At 55.2% G+C, this 26,293-nt stretch overlaps 1 protein-coding gene across 7 annotated transcripts in view; it reads left to right on the top strand.

Moving 5' to 3' along the window:
- EIPR1 (EARP complex and GARP complex interacting protein 1) overlaps positions 1-25,313 on the top strand; it is a 96,828-nt gene extending 71,515 nt beyond the window's left edge. For all 7 annotated transcript variants that reach the window (XM_074331638.1, XM_074331640.1, XM_074331639.1 and 4 more), the window contains 5 exons: positions 10,045-10,144; positions 18,551-18,687; positions 21,044-21,211; positions 22,414-22,581; positions 24,805-25,313. In XM_074331638.1, coding sequence (XP_074187739.1) covers positions 10,045-10,144; positions 18,551-18,687; positions 21,044-21,211; positions 22,414-22,581; positions 24,805-24,979 — 748 coding nt within the window. In that variant the 3' untranslated portion in view covers positions 24,980-25,313. The remainder of the gene's footprint in view (positions 1-10,044; positions 10,145-18,550; positions 18,688-21,043; positions 21,212-22,413; positions 22,582-24,804) is intronic.
- Positions 25,314-26,293: the final 980 nt, after the last annotated feature.

Raw genomic sequence — 26,293 nt, 5'->3', positions numbered from 1 at the left:
GAAGCTGACTTTGAACTCACCGGCAGACCCAGGGAGAAGGGCGGGTTTACTGAGCCTGCTGCTGTGTTGGGTGCAGTGTTCATGCTCGTCACTCGACTTGCTGTCCTCTCCACGTCTCAGGAGGGACCTGCGCGCGCGAGAGTACCACCTGGGCCTGAGCTGAGACGGCCTTGAGAGGAGAGGCCTTTGCACCCTGGACTTGAGGGCTGGTGAGGGGGACCCCGGCTGTGCCCAGGCTCTCTCTGGGACAGACGGGTGGGATGGCGGGGACTCTGGCACAGAGCCATGCTCTGGGAGGGCAGGCACAGCGGTGCCTACCGTCGGCCGCCCACACCTGTTCCGCCTTTGTGATACCTGCTGGCCCCTGCAGCGTTGCCACCAGGGGAGGCTTGGAGGAGCACAGGTACCTGCCGGTCTCGGCAATTCCAGCCTTGAGTGTCCGCACACGGTCACTAAATGGTTCTTTCCATTTCTGCGTTTAGTGTTAGGCGCTGATTTCCACCGAGGCACGGAGCGTGCACCTGGCTGTAGGTACTGATGCCAGCACCCACAAAAATCTGAGAAATACCTTGCCCTCACGTCCAGCCTGTATCTGTCTGTGGCTTTTAGTCCGACTGTAAACAGTCATTTGGTTGATGGAGCTATAAGTTTCTCCCGGTGGGATACGTCAGAACAAACAGACTCTTACTAACTGAATCGTCCAGTGGCAAAACTTAGACTTGTCTGTCCGACGGGGTAGCAGGTGCGTAAACATGATTCTGTCACTAGAGGTGTTCCCTGTGTCACAGCCACTGAGAGCTTCGCACCCACAGATTTGATCAGTGTGCCTCTTTGCTCATGCTGTAAGTCTTAAAGTCTTCCTTTAGTCCTCGTGGCACTTGTGGAAAGCTGTCCTGCGTTCTGGTGTGAATTCGTGAGCAGGAAGAAAATCACCAGATTGCCGAATCTGGATGTTTTAAGAAAGAAATGCATAAGCTGGGAACTCACTTATTACTTTCTTTTTTAATGGGTTTTCGAAAATGTGACTGGTAACCAATGATTTAATCACCAATGACCTAATAGAAGTGGTCCTCTCTCAGGGTTTTCCCGTTTCAGTCAAGCTTGATGAGTTTTCCAGTGCAGATGGAACAAGTGGTCTTGACAGCAGCATTCCTTGTGTATTGAAATCTCTTTTCCAGCCTTTTGTAGCTCTGCCTTCTGCATGTCCTGTGGTGGGTTCCGTCCCCTTGGACTGGTACCACGTGCATCCCCACTTCCCACCTGAGAAGGCTGCGGGGAACAGGTGTGTGGGTGATCTCAGGTTGAAGGACTTTTAGGAATTTCCAATGTCTTTTGAGCTGTCCTCAGCCCAGGTGCCAAAGCCGGAGTGTGAATCCTTCAGTTTTAAATCACTTATCTGAACAAGAAGAGCATGTGTTTTGTCTGATCAGCATGAAACCTGCTAAATGAGAACTGTCATTCCTGCTATTACGGACCTTGTTAGAAGGTTAGATTGTTCATTTGGGTTTATTTACAGAAACAGCCCCTTTCTTGTGTTTTTCTGTCAGTGGTTATGAAGGGTGTGGAACACCTATACAGTGGTGCCTTGGTTTTCGAACGTAACACGTTCCAGAAGACCGTTAGATTTCAGAAATGTTCGAAAACAGCCGACAACGAGGCCTCAGCATCTTGCACTCAGCGGAAGCCGCGTGACATGTTCGACTTCCGAGGCGTGTTCGAAAACCGAAGCATTTACTTCGGGGTTTATGGCGTTAGTAATCCGAAATGTTTATCAATGGAGATGTTCGAAAACCGAGGTGCTACTGTATTAGATACATGGTACTTTGTATATGTAAGTATCACTTATTAACATGATTTTCTGTCTTCCCAAATTCACTGGCAGAGTGATAAAGCAGAAAAGTGGATGATGTTTATGAACAAAGAAATAAACTTAGTCTAGAGTAGTAGGTATGGCAGAAATCCTAGGTTATTTTCTTAGTTTGTAGCACCAGCTTCATGGTGGTGACCCGGATACAATAGGATCTCTCTTTATTGCACTTTGCAGACGAGTACACTCGTTATCCCGAGGTCCGGCCCCCACACTAATGGTCACAGGGGTCATTGCATGTAACCAAACAATGGCTGTTTCTGATGCGTCAGCCATGGGCAGGCCATGGGATGCAGGGTGACAGCGCTGTCTCCACAGTGGGGGGACTCAGCCATCGGCCCCATTTGATGTCCAGCGTTGTGTTCATACCAGTTCTGGCTGAGCACCTCAGAAACGCTTTTCTGGAGGGAGGGTCCGATAATGTTACTCAGGTGCCTGGTTTTACACCTGGAGAAGAACGAGGGCCTGTGCTTGTTTATTGAAGTGTCTACGTGAATGTAAGTCCTGGGACAAAAGGGGGAAGGGCGGGGAGGTGAGGGGACGAAGAGCGGGAAGCCAGGGTGAGGTCACGTGACAGACGGGCAGGCGTGCTGCACGCTGCCATGGACAGGGCCCCAGGAGTGTGACGTGCCGACTGCCCAGCACCGCAGGGCGTGTGGCCACCCCGCTGGGGCCAGGAAGGCGAACTCTCGTTTTCTGTGTTTACTGGCAGATCCTCTCAGCCCGTTTCTGGTCTGATGGCAGCTGTTGTTTATTCCCCTTTTTGGGTGCATGTGGGGGGTTGCTTGCTGTTTCTCACAGTGTTTAATAGTGAGCCAGCCCTAGCTCACCTGTAGTGTTGGGTTCAGAGGACACACGTTCTGCCCAGAGCCTCCTCCAGACGTGCCCAGATGCCGGCCCCGTTTCTCAGTGTTAGGGGCTCTCTTGTGACCCTGACGTGGGAAGTGAGGGTGTGAGGCAGCCTGAGGAGCCAGCACGTGTCCCTTCCTTGGGGCCGGTGTGTCGGTTTCTGTGTCTCTTCCTTTTAGGACATGTGCCAACTCTCTCTCAGTCCGCCTTGGTCCCCTGAGCTAGTTTCGGCCGATGCCAGAGGAAACACCCACACGTTTCCTCATCATCCCAGCACGGTCAGTGGCTTTCTCCTTAATCTCGTCGTTTTCTAGCCAAGTGAACGGACTGTTAGTGACATAATTAATGTAAGTTTCCCAAGCACCTAGTGCCTCCTCCCTTCTCACTCTGGTTGTCGCTGGGCCATCCACATAAGTGGCAGGGTGAACCCTTACAGCACGTAAGAGGCAGACGTGCTCCCTTTCTCTTTAATTCATATAATTCAGAGATTACAGATTGAAATTGCCTTAGGCATGAATGGCAGGCTCACAAGCGTGCCTTAATTCACGTCCAAATGGGCCAGTTCCTCTGTGAGGAGGAAAGTTCTTCAGTGGAGGAGAACCTTCCTGAGACACCAAGATGCTGTGTGTGACGGCTCGGCTCACGGACGTCTGCGCGTTACGTTCCAAACAAAGGCGTGAGCTACAGCTTCCCTACACACGTGCACGTGTGTGTGTGTGTGTGTGTGTGAGACTCAGAACTAGTGCGACAGGCTGTGGAGTAGACCTCAGCGTCTTCCTCACTCACTCGCCCTCATCCGCTTATTTTCAATCTTGGGTTAAAGTTCGTCCTCTGGGTTTGCCTCACCTTTGCCGTGCACCCCCCCCACCCGCCTACCCCCTGGGGTGCCCTCGGGCTGGAGGAGGAGGGCTGCCAGACTCAGCTGTCGTAAAAGCGAACCCCAGCTCAGGGCCATGCCCATGGGCAGCAGCTCTGTACCCTGAGCAGTGTGGCTGCCCGAGGTGCTGTCAGCAGGGCAAGGCTGTGTGTCTGGTGCACTCCTGCAAAAGGCAAACGGTGTGATGACTTTGAAGGAAGTTAAAAATGCGAAAAGTCACCAACACGACCAATGTTAGTGGTCCAAAGCGGTGTCCAGACCTCTTGACTGAACCAACAGGAAGAGATCGTTTTACACCATTACGCCGCCCCCCCACACACGCAAACATATATGTGCATAACTGAAAGAAAAGCTTCACAGCAACTGCTCACTCTGGGGACGTGCTGGCCGCTGTCATGTCATGGCCCATCCCTCCGTGTGACGGCGCCTCTGTCCTGCTGGGACTCGGGGGCAGCTCGCGTCATCCTGACAGCAGCCCTGAAAGGGACAAGTCCAGCTCCCCGATGAAGGAGAGGCCCCGACAGGTCGCATGTCACTGGGCGGAGCTCCTAGGGACCTGGGCGTCTGATGCTGGGCTCTGAGTGCACCAGGCGAGTGCTCTGACTTCAGGGAGGTGACAGTCTCGCTCGGGGCAGGCGGGCGTGGCCAGCGAGGGACTGCGGTGGGGAGGAGTCACCGTGGAGCAGTCCTTGCCAGCGGAAATGGCCTTGGTGGGAGGGCAGATGGATCTCGTGCTGCATGGCCCCTCCTTGTCGTGTGCACGGCAGGCTTTGTTTGCGGGACCCAGCAGCACGTGAGTCTTTCCACCACTGTGGCCCTTCACAGAGAGAGGTCCCTGGACGGTCAGGAACGGAGACATGCTGGACAGAAGGCACTCAAATCCCAAATCTGAATCCTTCTCGTTGAGTGACTGTAAACAGGGTGGATGTGACAGTATTCTGTGTATACCTGGCAGATGGCAGGTGCTCAAAAATGTTACTGGTGCTGCTTTCATGAGGCCAAATTCCGATGCAAGTGGCACTTGAGCCGAAACTAGATGGCATTTCCATAAAACACCACCTTGTCAAGTTTCTCCGTTTCAACAGCAAAGAGGCCCAGAGATGGGACCAAGCACTGACTGTTGGTGGCTGTGATGTGAGGTGACTGCAGAGTCCACAGGGAAAAGTAGGTGCTGGGGGGCTGTTTCCACACAAGAGCTGTAAGGAAATAATGAAGCCACAGCCAACTGTGGGTGAGATTGACGTAAAAACAACAAATCAGACAGGCACCCAAACCAAAATTCAACAAGCTTCATTGGTTTGTGTGCAGAGTTTGGGTGTGATTGACAGATGTAAAAAGTCACCACTGTTGCGTTCCCAGGAGGGGGTGCGTGCAGCCGACTTCTGTTGCGTGCATTTGCGTTGAAGGTGAAAGGACATGCAGTTAAAGATGTCCTTGGAGGCAGTCGTGGGGCTGGGATCCAAGCAGGACATGCAGTTGTGGCTTCGCGGGCATGAATGGTGCCATCCCCAGAGGTGGGAGTGGGTGGGTTTTGGAGGGTGAGAATAGAGAGAGAGGATAGCGGGTGGACAGGGAGACTGTACTTCCTTCAGCCCCCCAAGACCGTTAGCAAGCAAGGCCTCTTCATAATGAGATCCCTTTGATGCCAAGCAGACCCTCTCAGAGGCGTTCTGACACTGCCAGGCGCCACTGAGTGCACTGATAAACAGTCTTTTTCCCGTTTTATTTTTCATGCATTACAGCATTGCCTAGACGCATGCTAAGAAGGAGCAGAATTCTTCCTTCCTTCACTCTTTCTTGCAGCACCTGTTTATTAAGTGCCTCTCATGTGCAGGTCACATCCTGTGCTGGGTGAGTCTGTGCTTGTGCAGGATTTAGTCTCGCCAGGAAGCGAGCCGTGAGTGATGAGCAGGGTGCAGTGTGTGCCAGGGGCAGTGAGGCTGCTGCTGGGACAGGACAAGGGCAGCCCTCGTGGGTCGGGACAGCTCGCTGCGGGAAGAGCTGCTTCAGCCCAGCCCGAGGCTGTGCCAGGGAGAAAGAGAAGGAGGTGCTCGTTCCGGGAGTCTTCTCTCTACCCTCCTCTCGGGATGAGTCGTTTACTGGAGTGTCTTGCCGTCCCGGCTCTAGCCCTGGCCTGTGGAGGAGCCGCCCTCCTCACTGAGGTTGGATCATGGATTGTACAGGCCCCCGTGTTCTCGTGTTCACATCCTGTAGTTCTCTCTGGACCCCTCCCCTCTTGGCCGTGACTTTCGTCCCCACCGACAACTGTGGCATTGCAGAGCCGTGCCCGTTCAGGGAGTTGCCTGGTACTGCTCTAAAAACACACAGCCATCACGACTGCCTTCTAGCAACTCAGCAAGCCTTTTTTGGGCTGTTGGTTTCAGAGGCCACAGCAGCATAAGTCTTACCCGGTGTCTCCAGCGGCCCATCCACGAGGCAGGACACCCAACCAACCCAAAAAGCCAAGTTATTTTTTAAAGCACATCAATATTACATCCTGTATTCTTTAGGCTTTTTTTGACTTCTTTTTGAATTATTATATAATTTCCCTTTTTAGATATAAAAAGTTACTTCTAAAGGCCCTTGAAATTCATTTGATTGTTTCCTCTGATAACATGACTGAGAAGCATAAGGTTTCTCTCAGAAATACGTCCATGGCCTGTACAAGGCCGACGGCAAGTCTGTTGGACCAGAGAGGAAAGGGTGAGTGAGCACAGGTTCCTGAAGGAAACCCGTCCCCCGTCCCCTTCCAGTCCTGGACCAAAATTAGACCAAGGTGACCCATTTCCTCTGCGCCCCGGGGAGAAGGTGCAGCTGCCCATGCTTGTGTCTGAGGAAGACTGTCCTTTGAAGCACACTCCTTCCTCCTAACATCCTGTGGCTGTTTGATTTGCTGTCTGTAGCGAGCGTGTGATGCAGTTTGGATTCTCTCCAACTTTGGAATTGATACTTACGCACTGTGTGTGTCTGCTTCATGCTAAGCACACAGAAATGGGGGCTTAGGCGGTGAGCTGTCGTGGGCACCTGACGTTGACTTGCCACTCCGCGGTCCATGTCACAGATACTCCAGAATGTACCGGGGCCACTGTGGGTGCGGCCCCGACTCTAAATGCTCTAGAAAGTGCCGGGGTCACCACATGTTCCTGACGCCCCAGGTCTTTGGTGTCACCCAGGGAATACAACCTCCTCGTCGCCTGGAAGTGGAGAGAGGGGGTTTCAGCTGGGGGGGCTGTCCCACCTGCTGCAGTGTGTGGGGGGCTGGCCTCTGGTGCCCCTTCTCTGACTGACACTGGTGTGGGGGACCTGCCGTGAAGCATCTTCTTCCCGCATTGTTCGCATGTGCCCGTCCCCAGGGAGCTGTGCTGTATCACGGGGTGACTGCGACCCGTGTCTACAGGAGGGCATGATGCAGGTTCACTGCAAGTGTTTTGCGTGGCTTGGCTCAGTTGGGGGTTTTGAATTTCTGACTAAACTTAAAACGTAGTTACCTGAAACCTTAAGGATTTGCCCTGGTGAGTATGTTGAGTTCTCCTAGTCATTGAGGTTTGTTGAAGTCAAATATCATGACTTAAAAAGGAGATGGAAAGTTTTCTGAAACATATTTTGATATTTGCTGCTTTTTAATTAGAGCTCACAGAACATGAAGTTCCACCGAGTTTCCAGACCGTGGTTGCAAACAGCCCCTCACACAGGCCGCAGTGCGGTCTGTAGACTGTTTCACGCTCAGTGCAACACGGCTCCAATGCCTGGAGCCGTCACCTGGGCCCCCTAAGCTCCTCCCGGCCCCCTCCCCACTGCTGCTGTTGTCTGTGTTCACAGCTTGCCCTGTGACCATATTCCTGCTTGCACAGCCCCTCCCCGTCATAATGCACTGGTTTGTTTTCCGTAGACTTACAAGTCAGATAACCAAGTATGTTAGAAGTGTGGGCAGATCGAAGGGTCAAGGACACTTGTGAGGGGGTTCAGAGATGCTGAGATTTACAACGTACATGAGGCTGTGAGCCTCAGTGCGTGGAGTTTATTCAGAGGCCTTCCGAGCCTTTTCTCATTGTGAGGGTGCTGGCTGTTTTCCAGAAGCGAATGTGCTGATGCTCAGCTGAGTGCACTTTGAGACAGCCCCGTTTGTGTGCGGCACCTCCACTGTCACCTGGGAGTCCTCACTCTTCCTTCGGCTTCATGAGCAGGTGTTACTGAGGGGCCATGTTTTCCAGACGCTGCTGTCTCTGGAGAACATGGAAGTGTTCTGGTAGCTCGGTGTACCCTCCAGAAGCCTTGACCCCTCCAATGTCCATGACCTCAAAGAAGGTCCCGTGTTTGGTGCCAATAAAACTGTTCGTGGGAAGGAAGGGGGGCGTCTGTGAGCTGTCAGCTTTGCTTCACTGTTCGGTGCTCCATCTTGGGCATCAAACTGGCTAATTCTTACACTGTGATTTGTTAGTTACATGGAGTCCTGCTTTTGGGGGTTTCCATTCAGAGCTCCACGTGGCTGTGGAGTGAGACCTTCAGGCTGTCATCCTGCTGACACCATGCTGGGCGGTGACGGGCACCATCCTCATTGCCGTGGCCGGGCAAACTCCTCGTCCGGCTTGTGTGTGTGTGTGTGTTGGGGGTGGGGACGTGCGTAATTATAAGTGAGATCTGCTGAGGCGCTCACTGCCCCTAGTACATAGTGCTGTGGACTCACTCCTTTGCCCCCTCTCCAATTTCATATAGTGCAGCCCTAATCTCCAAGTATTCAAATGAAGAGGTGGGGCCTTTGGGAGGTGATGAGGGTGGAGCCCCCAGGATGGGACTGGTGCCCTTATCACACAGAAGGAACAACTTCCTCTCTGCTCTCCGCCACGTGGGGACAGGGCGAAAAGGTGGCTGTCAGTGATCCGGGAAGAGGGCCCCCCAGAAGCCGGCCAGGCTGGCACCGCTCTCGGACTTGCAGCCTGCAGACTGCTGCGTAAGCCCCTCAGCCGTGCTGTCGGTTACAGCAGCCAGACTGGGGCAGACAACGTCCAGCAGTAGTGCGTGTCCTCTGCCAGGACAAGGTCAGGCGCTGCCCTTCCGCCTCTCTCCCTTGGCTTTCATTGTCAGTTGTCTGGACTCTATGTAAGTTACCTGTGAAAACAGCCACCATGGGAAGTGTGGGCTTCTGGCTCTCAAGTGTCTTCAAAATTACAATTGGCTGTTCTCTTAAGAGGAGCAGCAGATTTTAGAACCAAACTCTTGGCATCTTCCCAGCTATCTTGCTTTAATTTTGTTTACTGAATAGTATGCATTTTTCATTGTTGTTATTAGGAAAGGTACAGTGAGCTGTTTGATACAGGAGTGATTACCTGTGGTCACAGTGCTATGAACGTTTTGTGCGTTTCTTAAACTGTAAATGAGAGCGCAGTGGTGGTTTTGAATTGTATTGATGTGGTGATTAAAAGTATTAATAGCTCCATTGAGAGTCTTGAGAAGATGGCACGAGGGCGGTGTACCCGAGGACAGTCACAGCGTGTTCTGTTTGAAGAGAAGTAGCAGGGGTCTTTATCGATGGCTTCGGTGGCTGGCGTGTTAGAGTACGTGAAAGGAAATTGTCCTCTTGGAAGCACGTTAAGAATTTCATCAGGAGACACAGAAATCCACACTTGTGACCAAATGGAGCAATTCTCGGTCTCTTCGTGGTTTACACCAGGGATGGTGTGATTTCTGGTGTTTGTCGGTTACTTAGTTAGGGTGGCTGTGGCTGCAGATAATGGGGAACTTGGGCTCACATTCACTGAAACACAGGAAATGATGACATCACAGCAGGGCGTGACACCATCTGCTCTGCCCTCCCCTCTCCCCAGTGCTTGGCTGCACCCTGGGGCTGCTGAGGACATGGCTACATAGGACGCAGCGTGCCACCCCAAAGCGGCATCTATTCTGTGCCCTTTCCCACCCCGCTGGCCAGAATCAGTCAGCTCTCGGTCCCTGGGAGGGCAGAGCGGCCCGTGTCTGTCAGCTTGCTGCCATAGCACACACCACAGGCTGGGGGCTTACATGGCAGACACGTGTGTTTCTGACAGTTCTGGAGGCTGGAAGTTCGAGGTCAGTGTGCCAGCATGGGGGGTTCTTGTGAGGATTGCCTTCCCGGGTTACAGACGGTGCCGCCCTGCTGTGCTCACATGCGGCTGGGGGGGTGGACTCCCACACTCTGCTGTCAGTCCTTCCGAGGGCACGGAGCCCATCGTGGGCCCCACCTCACACCTAGTCACCCGAAGGCCCCCTCCTAGCACCAGGTGGCGTGGGGGGAGGACACTGACCTGCAGCGAGCTGGTGCCGGCGGCGTGTGTCCCCGTCCTGTTGTGATAAACAGTACCCGTGAGGATGGCTAGGAGGAGGCCACACTGCTGGGAAGGGCTCGGGAGAGAGAGCTCTTAGCCCAGGTTTGGGCATCTCCTCAAATGTCCCTAATATGTGGCACTTCTCTCCTCAGTGTCACGTGGGAGCCCACGGGAGACGGGAAGAGAGTCATCTCTCTGGCAGACAACCACATCCTGCTGTGGGATTTGCAGGAAAGCTCCAGCCAGGCCGTGGTAAGTGATAAGAACTACACCGGTTCCATGTAACATTTTTTTTAATTGGACCTTTTGGCTGAAGTCAGAGTACAGTTCTTGATTCATATATGTTCAGAATGTTGACATTAATTATGAAATGACTAATGGGCGGGTTGAATCATCGATCAAAGAATTGAGTGATTGGCTGCTGCAGGCTTGGGATTGGGCCTCGGAGACGTGTACAGACAGGACACAGAACCCCGAAAGTTGACACAACTCCCCCCTTGCCATAACGTGTCCAAAGGAGGCAGTGGGATATCCAAAAGTGTGTTCTGCTTCAAGTATATTGTCTTCTAATGAGTGGATTGTCCCAGTCTGTGGTTAATGCCGCCTTTCAGGTAGGTACTGATTTCGTGGTGTTGACTAGCTTTTTCCTCTGCACGAGTTATGAAAATGACAGCCGACGGGGAGCCGGTGGCCTGCCAGCTTCTGTTCCTCTCACTCCCGGGCATGCACAGGCTGGGTTCTAGTCGTCAGGAGCGTCAGCCATTCCTGCACACGGGTGTCGGGCCACTGCCCCGCATGGTGGCTGTGTCACCACCCGTCAGGTGCCCACCGTCACCTCCAGGGCCCAGTGACCAGGGACGGGAACAGCTGGGTCTTCACACTTCCCGGCCGGAAGCTGGCGTCTCTCTCAACAGGCCCATTCCCTCTCAGACCTGTTTGGTATTTAGCGCTGACTTTCTTTGGAACCAGTTTTGCTTTCAAATATTTATTGCTTTAAATACTTCGTCTTTCATAGAGTAAATACTCTGATTGGTATAAATTCTTTCATCTTTGAGTCCTTAAATGGCCTCTTTTAAAATGTGATTTTTACATACATTCATGATTTCATTGCTTTTGTTTATGTCAAAGTAACAAATTGAGAAAGAAAAATCAAGAGATTTGAAATGATGAAGTTTTTAATGCCCCTCATACCTGGGGGCCTCATACCTGGGGGCTCATACCTGGGGGCTCATACCTGGGGGGCTCATACCTGGGGGCTCATACCTGGGGGCTCATACTGGGGGGCTCATACCTGGGGGCCTCATACCTGGGGGGCTCATACCTGGGGCCTCATACCTGGGGGTTCATACCTGGGGTGCTCATACCTGGGGCCTCATACCTGGGGGCTCATACCTGGGGGCTCATACCTGGGGGCTCATACCTGGGGGCTCATACCTGGGGCCTCATACCTGGGGGCCTCATACCTGGGGGCTCATACCTGGGGGACTCATACCTGGGGCCTCATACCTGGGGGCTCATACTGGGGGGCTCATACCTGGGGGACTCATACCTGGGGGGCTCATACCTGGGGGGCTCATATCTGGGGGGTGAACTGCTGTATGAAGTCGAGGTGTTGGAGAGCCGTGTCTGCTGGTCAGGCAACTTTCCTGCAGGTCATGGCTTGCGTTTGTGCCCACATGCTCATTAAATGTCCCCTCATGGGACCTGACAGCATTCAGAAAGCCTGTCCCCACCCCCCGTGGGTTGCAGAGGTGGCATGGACAATGCTTTGCCATCAGTATGTGACACAGAAGTCAGACTTGAAAATACTAAGTGCCTGTTGAAGTTTTAAAACTCCTCATGGGCAGAAGGGCATCTCATAGCCTTTGATGGGAAGTTAAGAGTCGGCGTGTTTTCATAGCATATAAATAACATTTAAGGAGAAGTGATCACTTTCTTGTTAAATTAAAAAAACAACAACATATCTCTGTATCATGGAGTACAATGCAAAGTTCACCCAAAGTTTTAGGAGAAAACAGAACACTTGAAGGAAACTCAGTGCTTGAGATTGTTCCCTGCATGTCTGGGGTGGAGACACTCATCATGTTCCACCTTCTGGGGGTCTTCCTGCGGGGCCAGCTGGGGGGGTGGCTGGGGGTCCGACTGGGGCCGGCTGGCGGCTGGCTGGGGGCCAGCTGGGGGTGGCTGGGGTCCAACTGGGGACTGGCTGGGGGGCCGGCTGGGGGCTGGCTGGGGGCTTCCTGGGCTGGCTGGGGGCTGCCTGGGGCTGGCTGGGTGGCCGGCTGGGGGCTGCCTGGGGGCCGGCTGGGGGTGACTGGGGTCCGACTGGGGGCTGCCTGGGGGCCGGCTGGGGGTGACTGGGGTCCGACTGGGGCTGCCTGGGGGCCGGCTGGGGGTGACTGGGGTCCGACTGGGGCTGCCTGGGGGCCGGCTGGGGGTGACTGGGGTCCGACTGGGGCTGCCTGGGGGCCGGCTGGGGGTGACTGGGGGTCCGACTGGGGGCTGCCTGGGGGGCCGGCTGGGGGCTGGTTGGGGGCCCGGCTAGGGACTGGCTGGGGTAGTGGCTGGGGGCTGGCTGGGCATCCGGGTCAGAGTTGGGCGTAATGCTGCGCCTGCCCTTCTCCCGTCCTGTCTCAGTAGCGTATTCCCGTGACTGCATCCTGCCAGGAGGAAGAAGAGCCTCCTGCTGAAAGGCTGGCCCCTCGGGCTTGGGGGAGAGTGGGGTGCAGAGCTCAGCTCCTGGCCCGAGGAGGTGCCGAGCATCCACCGAGCTGTGCTGCAGGAGGACCCCAAAAGGAAATACAGCCTGGTTGCTCGTGGGCGTTAGAATTCCGCAAGCTCCCCTTGCCGCGCCTTCGCAGCCCGTGCTGCACCGAGCTGTGCACGTCGTCAGACACTCAGTCATCTCGAAATGATTTTATGGAGGGTGATTAATCTGTAACTTATTTTCTGCGGAGACCAATTTAGTTTTCTCGCCCCCTCTTTTATCTGCTGTCAGCACTTCTGTCAATACCACTTTGTGACCCTCTGCCGTAGCATTTAATACTGAAACCCTGCTATCGATCCCGGCCGGCTTCACACCCAGCTCCGCAATTTTTTTTTTTTTTTATTGTTTGAGGATATTGCCTTCTGTGGTGGATCTAATCTTATGCTCACTGCATCATTACCCTTTGCAATTAAATTGGAGGTTCTCTGCCGTTTGTAACCATTAGTGAGAGCCCGGGGAAGGCCTGGAGGGGTGGCTCCCAGACCCCGATGAGGCACAGTGGATACCCCCGTTTCCCTTTGTGCTCATTCATCTCTTGGTTCCAGCAGCTTCCACTGGCTGTGGAAATAAGTAGTTCTTTCAGGGTGCAGTGAGTGGCAGAGCCAAAGCAGAAAGGTGGCCGCGAGAACCCCCGTCTCTCCGTCTGTCCACACAGGAGTGCAGGGGCTTCCTGAAACGAGCCCCGGGTGTCGCCTGCTCGGGGGGCAGGGCCCGAGGCATTTACTTCCAGGCGCACCTCTTTGAAGGCAGAGACTGGGCTTCGCGGACACAGTGTTCTCTTAGAAATCGTCTGGTCCCGGGTTTCACGTAGACCCCGGGGGAATCAAATGCAGGCACTGGAGGCAGAGCCAGGACGGACAGGAGTGCCTTGCCTGCAACTAAGTCATGTCCGCTGTGCGTGGAAACGTGAACCTTGCTTGTTGTCTGGGGACAGACAGCATGGCGCGCGGCAGGGACACGCCCCGGGGGTGCCGACCTGCGGCCTCTTCCTCCTTCCTGATGCTCCCTTCCTTGTTCTCCAAATGCAGCTCAGAGGAAAGGATGAGGCCTGTCTAGTTAGTTTAATCCCTTTAATTAGCTTAGAACGTGAAGTCCAAAGCCTGACAGGCTGGATTCAAATGTAGGCCTGCTGTTTACCAGAAGCCAGCCACGGGCGAATGCAGGCACCCTGGGTGCCAGTTCCCACGTGTCCTCATTGTCATAGGGACGTGCCTAGCCCTTCGGTGTGGTGACACGACCCCGGACACAGACCTCATTGCCAGTCTCCCTCGCTGCTCGGCAGAGCTGGACAAGCAGCCGTGGGCGGAAGTGGTCTCTCCAGCGCCTGGGCACTGCCGCTTCACTTGCTCACGTCGCCGCTGCTCGGTGTGGAAGTAGTGTGCGCATATGCCCGCCCATTCTCTTCCCTGCCTTTTCATCTGCTTGGCAGGGCGTTTTGCAGAGCACAAGTTTGTCGTTGTTTTCATAGACTTTGTTTTTTAGAGCAGTTCTGGGTTCACAGCAGAATTGAGAGGAAGGCACAGATTTCCTGTATCCCCTCGCTCTCCCCACCGTTGCCCCACTCTCGGCGTCCCCACCAGAGGGGACACTGTTCTGACCACGACCCTCCTTGGACACTAGTCGTCCTCCGTTCCCCCACCATGTGGTATCTGAAGGTCTGTGGCACTAATTCTGTACAAAGGCCCTGGAACTCCGAATGCCAGGTCAGTGTGGGTCGGGCCTGTCTGTGCGTCGGTGCTGGTGACCGTGCTGAGAGGACACGGGGCTTTCCCAGGACCCCTGCGAGGGGTCTCGCACAAATGGCGCACGAGCTCATGAAATATTTCAACAAACTGTCCCGTCACCAATTTTAGAGCAATCCCTTTAAAGAGCGGTACAGGCTGGGGTTCCGGGGGCTTCTGAGGCGACGGCCTGAGTGACAGGCCTGCTTCCATCCCACCTCCCCATTGAGGCCACCTGTCACCGTAACCCCCCCGCCCGAACCTGCAGCTCAGCACGCGAGCATCTTGAATGATCGGTATCATTTCAGCCTGTGAGGGCAGCTTTGGTTTTTGGAAATAGCCAAAAGTTATTTGGAGCAAAATCTAGTGAATAAGATCGTTAACCAAATTTTGTAAAGCTGGTTAGTGGAAAACATGTCAAAACCCTATGAAAACTGGTTTTCTTGTGAGACTCATAAAGAGACATTCCAGAATATTTCCAGCAGTGGCTGCATCATTAAAATCAGTAGAAGCTTGAGAGCCGTGGTTTTCAGACCACAGTCATTTGAATTTGTGTTATAGGACATTTATTTTTTTAAAAAGCCTTGATCTTTAAGAAAATACTGAATTTAGTAATTTACTAAGTTGCATATCCTAATATCATGGCATAACAGCTACATATATATCTTTTGATTTGTAAATATTGAAGACAACTAGTGTTTTTTTAACCATCTAGTTAGATCTTGGGGAAAAAATCATTAAATACAAAATGGGCTACGGGTTGGTGTGTAGCAAGTGAATGCTTGTTTCCCAAGCTCTCAAAAGACTCCTTTCTGGCAATTAAGAGTAAATAGTACATTTTAAAAAACCAGGCCTATTTAAGAAAAAGCAGCTGCTAAGCCTGGGGGCGTGCACAGGGGTGAGGAAGGGGGGGCTGCTTTGCACTCCCCGTGGGCACCAGCGCCGATGGCTGCCGTGGCCAGGGGCCGTGTAAAGTGGGACGCGTGGCAGGAGCTGGGAAAACAGAGATGTGGCCTCTGCCTTTTGGTAATTGTTTATCCAGCTGTGGAGTTTTTAGTGCATAGATGATGCCTTTAATTAAAATTTTCAGGTTTTGCTGGAGTAGAGGGGGGGGGCATGGGACAGTGGCCAAGCCGAAGCGAGTACCAAGGGCATGCCACATGGGAGGGGTGGGTGGATGGATGGATGATGGATGGATGGTGAATATTGGATGGATGGATGGATGGATGGATGGATGGATGGATGGATGGATGGATGGATGGATGGATGGGGGGGAGGGAGGGTGGGTGGGTGGGTGGATGGTGGATGGATGGCTGGATGGATGGGTGGAGGATGGATGGATGAGTGGGTGAGAGGATGGGTGGGTGGGTGGGAGGGAGGGTGGTTGGTTGGATGGATGGATGGGACGACGGGTGAGTGGATGTTCTTCTCCCAAGAAGGGAAGGTGCGTGTTCTCAGTGGGTCCCTGTTGTCCTGGATGCTGGTCACGTGCATTTTCAGGCTGTCGTGTGCTGGGTGCTGCGCTCTCTAGCCGCATCCCTCCACCAGGCCGGTCTCCGGAATCTTATGCCGAGGTCCTTCCTGAGTGTGCCGTGTACCACTCATGCGGTGGAGTGGCTGCATTTTGGCTCATTAGAAGGTGTGTTCTTTTGTTCCCATCTGGCATTGGTTCCGACTCTTCAGAGGGTTGTGGGGTGCCTTTCATCATGCCTTCTGCCTGGGAAGCACTGAATATTTCTCTTTCAGGCTGAAAAACATTACCATGTCACCGCACCCTCTGGAGCTCTTGCTGAGTTCTGTCTCTGTGTCACCAAGACACTAAAAACCACAATTGATTAACCTTAAAACTCACAGCGCGCTGCTGCTGAGGAAGCCCTCAGCACTGACGGTGCGTGTCTTCCAGGTTGTCATTACAATTTACGCTGCAGACGTCTCTGCCCCTGTGGCTGTGGGGTTCTCGACGCCTTGGCTGTTCATGCGTTAGAGTGAGCGGAGGGGCAGAGGCAGCAGAGTGACATGGAGTCACCTGCCCTCTGTGGTCTGAGTTCCCGTCTGTGAGGTTGGGGGCTGGGCCAGGCGCTCGTGGCCACAACTGGCTTTCCTGCTTAGCCCGCCGTAGTGGCCTCTGCTATTCTCCAAACGTGTGGCTCTGTTCTGGTTTCCGCCCCCGCCCTGGGGCGCTATCCTGGGGCCCCCCTCGCCTTTCCGTGTTCTAGGCACAGCCAGGCCGTCTCTGCGGTGCTGCTCCTGTCCTCCAGCAGTTTGCGTAGGACCCTGTGCGTCCCCAGACGCCAGGCTTCACATCCTTCCACTTTGCATTGCAGTGGCTCTTCTGTCTCGTGCGCTCTGTCACCGCCACGCCCAGCACTGTGAGCCTACAAGGAGGAATGCAATCGTATTGTTTGTGTGGAACAGTCCCCCTTTATCTTTCTGTGAGAGAGGATTAGTAAGTCACATGTAATCGAGGTAATGACAGAACAGGCATTTGAACTGAGGTGTCACAAACATGTGCCCCAGCCTCCAAGGACATGGGTTCTGACTTCTTATGGGGAAGAAGGCAGGGTGGTGGGGTGGCCAGGGGGCTAGGCCCAGAGGACCTGGGGGGCACGTGAAGGGCTCCCCAGAAACCTGAGAAGGCATGTGTAGCAGTGTCAGCTTGGTAGGCCGGGGAGTGCCAGCATCGAGTGCCCTGCCACAGCAGCCCCGGGCGCTGGCCACCAGCTTCCTTGGAGAAGGCAGTCACGATGTCAGCCGGGCACGGGGCGCCACCTCCCCTCTGCCCAGACCCCGTCATCCTCCCTTCTCAGTGACATCAGGCCCTCAGCCCTGTGAGGGGAGAATGTGCAGGCTGGGGGCATAGGTTGGGCTGTGGGGTACCAAGGCCGAGATTCTTCGTCGGCACGGTGTGCTAAGGCAGCAAGGCAGGAAAATGAACTGTTTTGGAGAAAGATTTTCTGTGATAAATTGAAAGAAGGGGTGAAGTGCTTTTTTTGATGGGCTGGTCAGTGTGTCCTGGGTAGGTGACCTCTCTGCAGTGGTTATTAGAATAAAAGAGATTCACTTTGAGATGTTGTTTTTAAAAATGTCACCACTATCGTGTTTCTTAACCTTCCTCCCTGAAGAGGAAATGGGGTGTTTTTCTCCCCAGGTTTCTAGTCGAATCCCCTCGCACTGACTGCTCACTCCGTGGGGCTTCCCAGGCTTGTCCATCTCGAGTCTGGGCAGTCTCGTTGCCCCCTGCTACGTGGGCCCCCAATGAAGCACTGAGATGGGGCCGTGGCACCCAGGACAGTCATAGGGGACAAGCACCGCTTCCAGTGACAGCTTTCAACCTCCCACAGGCCTCTTTCCACAGCTGTGGGGCCTGCCTCCAGCTCCCCTCTCAGAGGGCTCCAAGGAGTGAGACCTGTGTTCAAGTTAGATTATGAAGTGACAGTGGGGCTTGTGTGCCCTGGGGAACGTGTGGCAGAGTGCGCCAAGTGCCGCAGACGTGGGCCGCAGCCCTCTGCCTGCCTTTGGAAGTCACTGTGGAGATAGATGCTCCACCCCCAAAATGAAGAAGCGATGTAGCCAGTGTGATGTGTCTCTGTGCACAAAATCCCAGGCAGGTCAGGAGGGAAGTCTTCCCCAGACACTCCAGCCGCGGCCCCTCCAACTGCAGGTCGGGGTTTCTGCCCAGACACTCCCAGCATCTGTCTCGCGAGGTCTTGTCATTACCTACTGAGGTTTAATTAACCTCTCTGTAAAGGTTTTAGGGACCCTAAAGAAAGAGGGGTGGGGTGCATACCGAGAACACGTCCGATTGGGCCCTGGCGTGGTCCTGTGTCTTCAGCTGGCCCAGTGGACCCCACTTGCTTTGTGTCTGTCTGTGGGGGCTGCCAGATGCCTTTGTTATTTCGTATTGTTCCTTCAAATTTGAGCAGATTACCTCTAATAATAACACCCTTGCAAGTCCTGTTTAATAGCGGGTCCATTAATATGCTTTCTAGTTTTTGCTGTGCTCGGTTTCACAGTTTTTTCTAAAAAAGGTCAAACAGTCTTGCCTTTCAAGGGAAGGAAACAAAGCACTTCCTAATTATTTTCAGTAATTATTTTCAATAATTTCCAGCGCATAGAGGATATCGTCTTACGTTTTCTGAAGAGTTCACGTTTCTTTTCTTCCTCTGAAAGCTGGCCAGCTCGGCGTCACTGGAAGGGAAGGGACAGCTGAAGTTCACCTCAGGACGGTGGAGCCCACATCACAACGGCACCCAGGTGGCCACAGCAAATGACACCGCTGTCCGCGGGTGGGACACACGCAGCATGAGGTCAGTGGCGGGCGTGAGCCCAGGGACGTGCCCGGTCGCTTGATTGTCGCTCGGCGCCTGTGCCCCGACGAGGGGCCAATCAGGCAGGTGTGCTGGGGCCGCGTGCTCGTCTCTCCGTCTCGTCTTCGGGGGAATCCGTCTCCTCTTGTTTCCCCTCCCCGGTGTGAGGTGGCTGTGGACCCGTCACCACGCATCTGGCCTCCTGAGGTGCCACGTGGGCTTCCCTTCAGCGGTGGCACTTGGTCATGAAATGACTCTCGGGCTCCGTCATCAGCAGCCCGAGCTGACAGTCGCCGTGCCCTGGTTGAGTCTGTGGAGTTGTCTGCGACCGTTTCTGTGCCTTCCAGATACACACCTATCGGGTGAGAGTTTATCATGTCAGCCATTACATGCAGCAGCCAGCAGTTCTAATGGCACAAGTAGCAGCGGTTTTCTGTTCTAGGTGTGGTCGGGTCGGCACCAGAGTGATGGTGTGCACATCCGTTGTCATGGCAACAGGAGCCCGTGCAGCCTTTGTAAGAGGCAGTTTATCCCCTCAGCTCACCATGATTTATCACTAAGCTGCAAAGACGGCGTCACGAAATAACTTGTGTCGCCTTCAAGGGTGGGGGCACAACTTTAAATTTAGTTCGGCGGCTCCTCTGAAGACTTGGGGCTAATAAATAATCAGCCGCCACATCCAGGCTGTCTGTGTCTGTGCAAAGGGCTGTCCGCTCCTAACTGAAAGCAGAGAGCCAGGGACTCCAACCGAGACCATCCTGACACATCCAGCCCCCAGGTCCTGTGGCCACCTTGCCCCGTTCTCACTGTTCTTTAAAGAATGTGAGGAATTTGAGTGTCTAAAAGCAAGAAACTCAAAGACTGACATTACCGTCCCTCAAACAAATATGACAGAAGGGCTTTAGGGGCGACATCCTGCAGTTCCCACGTTTGCTGTGTGGTCTCTTTGGGACGATGAGAAGCTAAGGGGACATATGACTCCTGTCACTGAGCATCACTTCTCCTGCAAACAGCTTTGGTGTTTATTGAGCCAGGGTGCTTTTAGTATTTGTTCTAGAATGTGTTGTGCTTTGGTATTAAAATTGATGCCCCCAGAGCATGCAGCAAACCACTAGTGAACACTCAGCACGTGTGACTGGCCACTCTGGGTCTAGATTTTTAATTTTATACGTCTGCCTGTTCCACCTAGAAGATCTTAAGGTTTAAGGTATCTATTTTAGGAAAAAATATGAGTGCATTGGAAAGGTGCAGGATATAAAAACTGGTGCAAGATTGAAAAGCTTTAGGCCCAGAAAGTGCAGCGTGGGGAACAGACAAAAGGGACTGAGTTTGTCTTCCCTGGAGAGCAGAGAGACGTGAAGGCCTCCATGATGGTCTTCAGCTACGCGGAGAATACTGACAAGGGGCAGGGCTGCCTGATGGCCACTGTGCCCGCAGAAGCCAGGGAGAGTGAGGAAGCCAAGTGGTTGCAGGAGACAGGAAGTGACGCCAGGGTGGAAGGGGAGTGGGCGGTCGGACGGGAAGGACGTGAGGGCAGGTTTGGGCTGCTGCCCAGCAGCGTGGGCTGCGCTGCATCCTGACTGGCTGCAGGCCTTTGTTGTTCCGCTGCTTTGGGCTTGTGACCTGGGAGGGATGTGACAGATGGGAACGTCTGATTTCAGACTCTGTGAGGGGCAGCCTGGAGCGGTGGGCGCCAGGGCTTTGGTTAAGCTTGTGCATGTGCTGTGTGAGCGCACATGTGCCGTGTGTGCACGTGTGCCGTGTGTGTGCACATGTGCCATGTGTGTGCTGTGTATGTGCATATGTGCCGTGTGTGTGCACGTGTGTGCTGTGTGTGTGCACAGATGCACGTCCTTGCCCGCATTTCCTGTGTGTGGGACGGGTGGGTTGCACTGCACCCGCAGAGGCATCCGAGGTGGCATGAGTGGATGGCCGGCAAGCCGACTGTAGCAGGTGCTGGCCCCTTTCTGTTTTTGTAGCTTTCCCTGCCTGCTCTCGCTGTTCCCTCTCTCCCAGCACCAACAACAGTGCATCCTGCCGCCCCATCCGCCCTTTATTCTTTCCTTTTCTCACCGCATCCTCCCAGAAACTTGTCCAGTGTCCCAACCAAAAGCCTGTCTCTGCTCCTCCACGGCAGTCTCGCTGGCCCGCTCTCATTTTCCAGGGACGATGTCAGTCCCACAGCTTGCGAGGGTTACAGATGTGCTGCTGGAGAAGCCGCAGCCCATGTCACCACTGGGAGAGGCACCAAGTGGGCACCAGGCTGGGTTCTGTGGGGACTCACCGGGGCTGGGCGCCCAGAGCGCCTGCAGGTCAGGCTGGCGTCACCCCCTCCCCCCTGCACTGTCTCCCGCAGCCAGACCTACTGCATCGAGAACGCCCACGGGCAGCTAGTGCGCGACCTGGATTTCAACCCCAACAAGCAGTACTACCTGGCCAGCTGCGGGGACGACTGCAAGGTGAAATTCTGGGACACGCGCGATGTCACGGAGCCCGTGAAGACCCTGGAGGAGCATTCCCACTGGTAGCGACTCTGCGTGCGGCTCGGGGAGGGGTGTGGGGTCTATTCCACTAATTACTTTACCACTTGGAAAGGTACAAACCGGCTTCACTTGTCCTGTTGGGAATCAATCAACCCAGCTTTCGTTTTTCCAAAGAAACACTAATTCCAAACCTGAATGTGTGTGATTTATAACTGTAGGAAAGGAGGAAAAGCATTAGAGTCTGTCTTCTCTTGAAATAGTGCGGGTTCAAACATGTGGGAATAAATGTGCACAGACGCTCCTGGCTTGTCGGGAAGGGCGTGGAGCCGGGACAGCCGAGTGCCACCAGCAGGGGGCGATGACGTCGGTGGGTGCCGCTCTTGCTGTGAAAGGGGTGGGGCGGGGCTGTGTGTGCGACAGCACAGAGCCAGTCGCTCCGCCTCCTGAAACGCTGTTTGAAAGTATAAGGCAGGGGTGACGGTGCTCAGTAAGTGACAGAGATCAGACCTGCGACGACTGTGTAGTAGGAGCCAGGTTTTATTCAAATAAGGCGAGTCCGCTGGTGTGTGAGTGTGCGTGTGTGCACATGTTTGTGTGCACGCAGAGGAAACGTCTAGAAGAGTAAGCGTCACACTACCCTCGGGAGCCCTCGCTTAGGCCGGTGACATGTCACAGGAGAGTTGAGTCTCTATGGGCTGTGCCTCTGAATTCTCTGAATTACTTACCAGAAGCTGTATTGCCTCTGCAATCAGAAAATGTCAAAACCCGGGGCTCTCGTGCAATTTCATCAAATTCAGTGAGTGGCTGTAATTACTGCTGTCCGAGCAGAAACGCCTCTCCTCCTGGCCTCTGTGTGGGCTGTCAAGCACTCCCGCTGCCCTCGGGCCAGCAGGCGCCCGGCATGGCGGCCACTCAGCACTGCAAGCATCCTGGGCCTGGTGACAGGGCGTGACAGGTCACCCTGCACCCACGGCGGCTGCTCCTGGGCAGGTGCCCTGGGTTTGGCTTCGAGTCAGGTTTTGGGAAGCCTCCTGCGGTGTCAGGCCGTCAGCCGTCCTGCCCCTCTGAGGCTCGTGCCTCCCCTGGGTCTCTGCCGGCCCACTGGGGTTTCAGAGCAGGTTTCCGAGGACCCCGATGAGCCTCCCCTCTGCTGGACACTGCCCAGCGTCAGGCTGCCTGGTGCACCCCCGCCGCTCTGCCCAGGAAGGTCCCAGTGTTGTCAGCATCGTCTCCTTCCTCCCAGGGTGTGGAACGTCCGCTACAACCACTCGCACGACCAGCTCGTCCTCACGGGCAGCAGCGACAGCAGGGTCATCCTGTCCAATATGGTGTCCATCTCCTCGGAGCCCTTCGGCCACCTGGTGGACGACGACGATCTGAGTGACCAGGAGGAGCGCCGCCCGGAGGAGAAGTGAGAACTCCCCGGGGGGCTGGGCGCTTCCTTTCTCACCAGTGGCTCTGGGCCGGGGCGGCTCGTGTCGGCGTTAGGGTGGGGCCCCTACTGTGGCCCAGGTCCCGCTGTGCAGGGGGTCAGCGTGCAGGACCGCCGTGCCGCGGGGTCGGGCTGGCGCCTTCTGTCTGGACTCTGAGACGCGTGTCTGTGTCGCTGTCTCTGTTTTCTTACATAAGATTTTAAAGACTCGCTAGTCTTTAGACGGGACACTTCAATGACATGAGAAGCAGCGTTCATGGATCATCATAATGGTCCCCGTGAGAGGGACGTCATCCATGTCCTTTCTCGCTGTCGTGATTGGCGTGTGCGAGGCAGAGTTGTGGCTGTTTGCCCTCAGCGGCGGGGACAGCGTGGGGCCCGCAGGCAGCCCTCTGCCCCCGGCCCAGGTGGGGTCTCCTGCATCCTTTGCCCCGAGACACTGTGAAACATGGTGACACTGGTGTGTGTTCAGGGTCACACCACCTTGCTTATGTATCTCCCCAAACCCTTTCCTACCCGCTCTGTTTTCCAGTCCTAAATGCATCTGCCCAGGGGCTGTCTCTTCAAATCGGGGCTCAGGCCCCTGAGATACTTGGGGTCCTGGGGGTTCAGGGAGCATGCTGGTCACACTTCTGGTCCTGGTCAGTGTGGAGTGGGGACGCCCGTCCCTTTTGGGCTACGGCTTCTCTGCTGGATACAGAAGCAGGAAAGTGTGATGTTGTCAGTCAGCGAATTGAAAGGGAGACGCCTCTTGCTTCTGGCGTGGGTTCATTCCGCATAGGCAGCTGCTTCCTCTGCTGTGAGTGAGGAAGTCACGGCTCCCGATGCGAGGCGGAAGGTTCAGGAATAAGTCCCACTTGAGTTGAAGCTTGAGCCCCGAAACCCAGTGGGGTTTGTTGTTCTGTTTTGAGACTCTATACACCATCTGCTATCCGAGTTCCTCTGCCACCTGCCGGCCCTTAGCTGAGCATGACTGGGGGACACCTCTGTATCGGTGGCTGTTGCCAGTGGTGACCTCCGATCTGTCTGTCTCTTGACTCAGTCGTTTTTCTGTTCAAACATGTAGAAACACAGTTGCCGTGGTTTCAGTCTCATGATCTCTGTCATGCAGCAAGATCTGGGGCTCTTTACGTTCCCTCTGTCCCCTCTGCTCACGGCCACACAGGAGGCCGTGCCCCGTGTCTGTCGGCCCCTGAGCTGCCACCTGTGGACTGCATGGGCATCCTGCTGTCCTCACGGTGGCTTTGGAGAAGCACTGTGGAGGGCAGGCGTGTGCGTGGCTGGCAGTCCTGCCAGGAGCTCTGACACCAGTGCTTGCTGTCCCCGTCCTGCCCTGCAGTCCTGCACCTGTGCTCTGTCCACACTGATGAGATTCAGGAGAGTCAGGGACGTGTACGTGGTGGTCTTTGTGACCACTGGCAGGCCCGCTTGCAGAAGCCGGGCCGTGGCTGTGCGTTGAGGGCTGGATGGGACACCAAGCTGTGTCCAGGGCAGGATGCGAGGGCGGCTATGTCTCCGGGAGAAGCAGCATCTTCCCACCAAGAGCCCAGCAGCACTGAGAGCACTAGAATATTCTGTGAAATGGAAGGAAAAGTGCCAAAGAAGTCAGTGCCAGGTTGAGCTGTGGTCCCTGCCTTGGGGGCGGGTTTCAGCATCATCTTCAGAACGGGAAGCCTGCGACGGCCATCAGTGCTGGCAGCGAGGCCCTCTCTGTGCACGTCCATGTAGGGGGTCAGCACCTGGGTGTCTCCTGGGCATGTTTCCCGGAGGAGAGCTGTAATGCAAGTGTAAGGGGAGGGGACGTGGGGCAGCGTCCTGAACGGGCACAGCCCAGGGCTGGGCCCAGTGGGCTGGTTCCCGTCCAGCTCCTCCCCTGAGGGGCTGGGCTGGACAGTCCCCAAGGTGCCACAGGCAGGGCTTCTCGTCATTGTTCATGCCCTTCTTTTTGTCCCCTGTGAACGTGTCCCCAGCTTTTCCCTGAACCCAGGAGGCCCCTCGTGGGTCATCCCCAGCGTGTGCCGGTCCAGAGCCCGAGGTTGCAGCCCGGTTCCCGGGAGCTGCTCCTGGCCGTGGTGCGGGCCTGTGCCCCCGGGCCGGCTCCTGTGCTTCTTCCCGTCACGCACGTGAGCAGAGCCAGCCTCGCGGCCAGCGGCCGGGCAGGCGCCCTCCCGCCTCGCTCACGCGTGTCTCTGCTCCTTGCAGGAGTCAGGAGCCCCCGCAGGACAGCGTCATCGCCACGTACGAGGAGCATGAGGACAGTGTGTACGCTGTGGACTGGTCCTCGGCCGACCCCTGGCTGTTTGCCTCCCTGAGCTACGACGGGAGGCTCGTCATCAACAGGGTGCCCCGGGCACTCAAGTACCACATACTGCTCTGACCGTCCCCACGCACGCGGCGCTGGCGGCTGCTGGGAGCGCGCTCGTCTGCCAAGCCTGCCTTTCTCGGGGAGAACCGGCGGCGTCTCCCGCTAACGCGAGCATTCGTAATGACAGGGCGCCTCTGCCAGCGGCTCTGCTCACCCCTCCTCAGGTCCCCTCGTCCTCCCAGCCGTGCTGGGGCCGCTGTCCGCTGTCCCACGAGCGTGTCTGCCATCGTCGTTCCCTCTCTCTCCTTTAGGGATTCTGGGGTTTCACTTAAAACAATCTTTGTTTCCATAATGTCATCAGTCTCTTGAGATTAAAAATGAAATAAATGGGCAAGGCCTTCACGTTGCTCTGGCTCTGGATCATTCTTCTGGGGCCTCTGCCCCCGACGGCCTCGTTTCCCGGTCTCTGTTCATTTTCTCTGTCCCGGCCTGGAGGAAGGCCGGTGGGCAGGGCTGTGGAGCTTGAGGGGCTGGGCCCTGGTGTCTGGGCCTGCGAGCTCTACAGCCCTGCCCGTGTTAGTGACCCAGTGTCTCCTGTCCGCCTCTGCACCCTCCATCCCTACGTGCCCTTCTGTCCTGGGTCCCCTTGAATTCTGCCGATGGCATTGGAGATGTGGCTCCTTGTCACCTGCAGTCATGCTTGTACCCCTGGGTCCCCCAGCACTCTTACCTGTTGAGATCCCGCGTCATAACATCATTCCCCACACATTGGTGACCCTAAATCACAGGTCATGCAGCCTCTTGCCCGTGACTCCTCCTGGGGGCCCACCCGTCCATTCTGGGCGCACTGTGGGCTCTGGGCTCTGGGCTCTGGTTCTATGTGGCCTCCACCAGTCAAGGGTCCCTGCAGGAGCCGTGTCCCCACTGGGACACTGGTTTCCTGCTCTGTAACGACAGGGAGGGGCTGGAGTTGCCCTCGTGCCCACATGGAGCTCAGGTTTGGTTCTTCCAAGACAGGCTTCAGTCTACATGACTCATTCTGAATGGCCGGAGCCGGCTGTCTTCTCAGGGGTATCTGTGTGGTATTTTCTATGGCACATCCTGGATTTTGTTTATTTTTTTCAGGGGTGAGAGGTTGTGGGGCAGAGTGGGGGCCTAGGGGCAGAGAGGGCAGGCGGAGAGTGGGGGAGGCGCAGCCACTCCTGGTTCAGAAGCTCCCCCAGTCCTGCTGCCCCGCCTGTGAGCCAGTGAGGGAGGGGAGGGTGGCGGCGACAGGATGCAGAGAAGGGACGATGCAAGATTCGCCTTGGAAAGGCCGCTAGCAGACTCAGGCCTGACCGATGGACGGTGGGGAGTTCTCATGGGACTGGACAGGGTGCAGGAGAA

The sequence above is a fragment of the Rhinolophus sinicus genome, linkage group LG05 (genome assembly GCF_036562045.2).
Source record: "Rhinolophus sinicus isolate RSC01 linkage group LG05, ASM3656204v1, whole genome shotgun sequence".
Taxonomy (NCBI): Eukaryota; Metazoa; Chordata; class Mammalia; order Chiroptera; family Rhinolophidae; genus Rhinolophus; species Rhinolophus sinicus.
The sequence above is the reverse complement of the archived record's forward strand: the minus strand, read 5'-3'. Positions and strand labels throughout refer to the sequence as shown.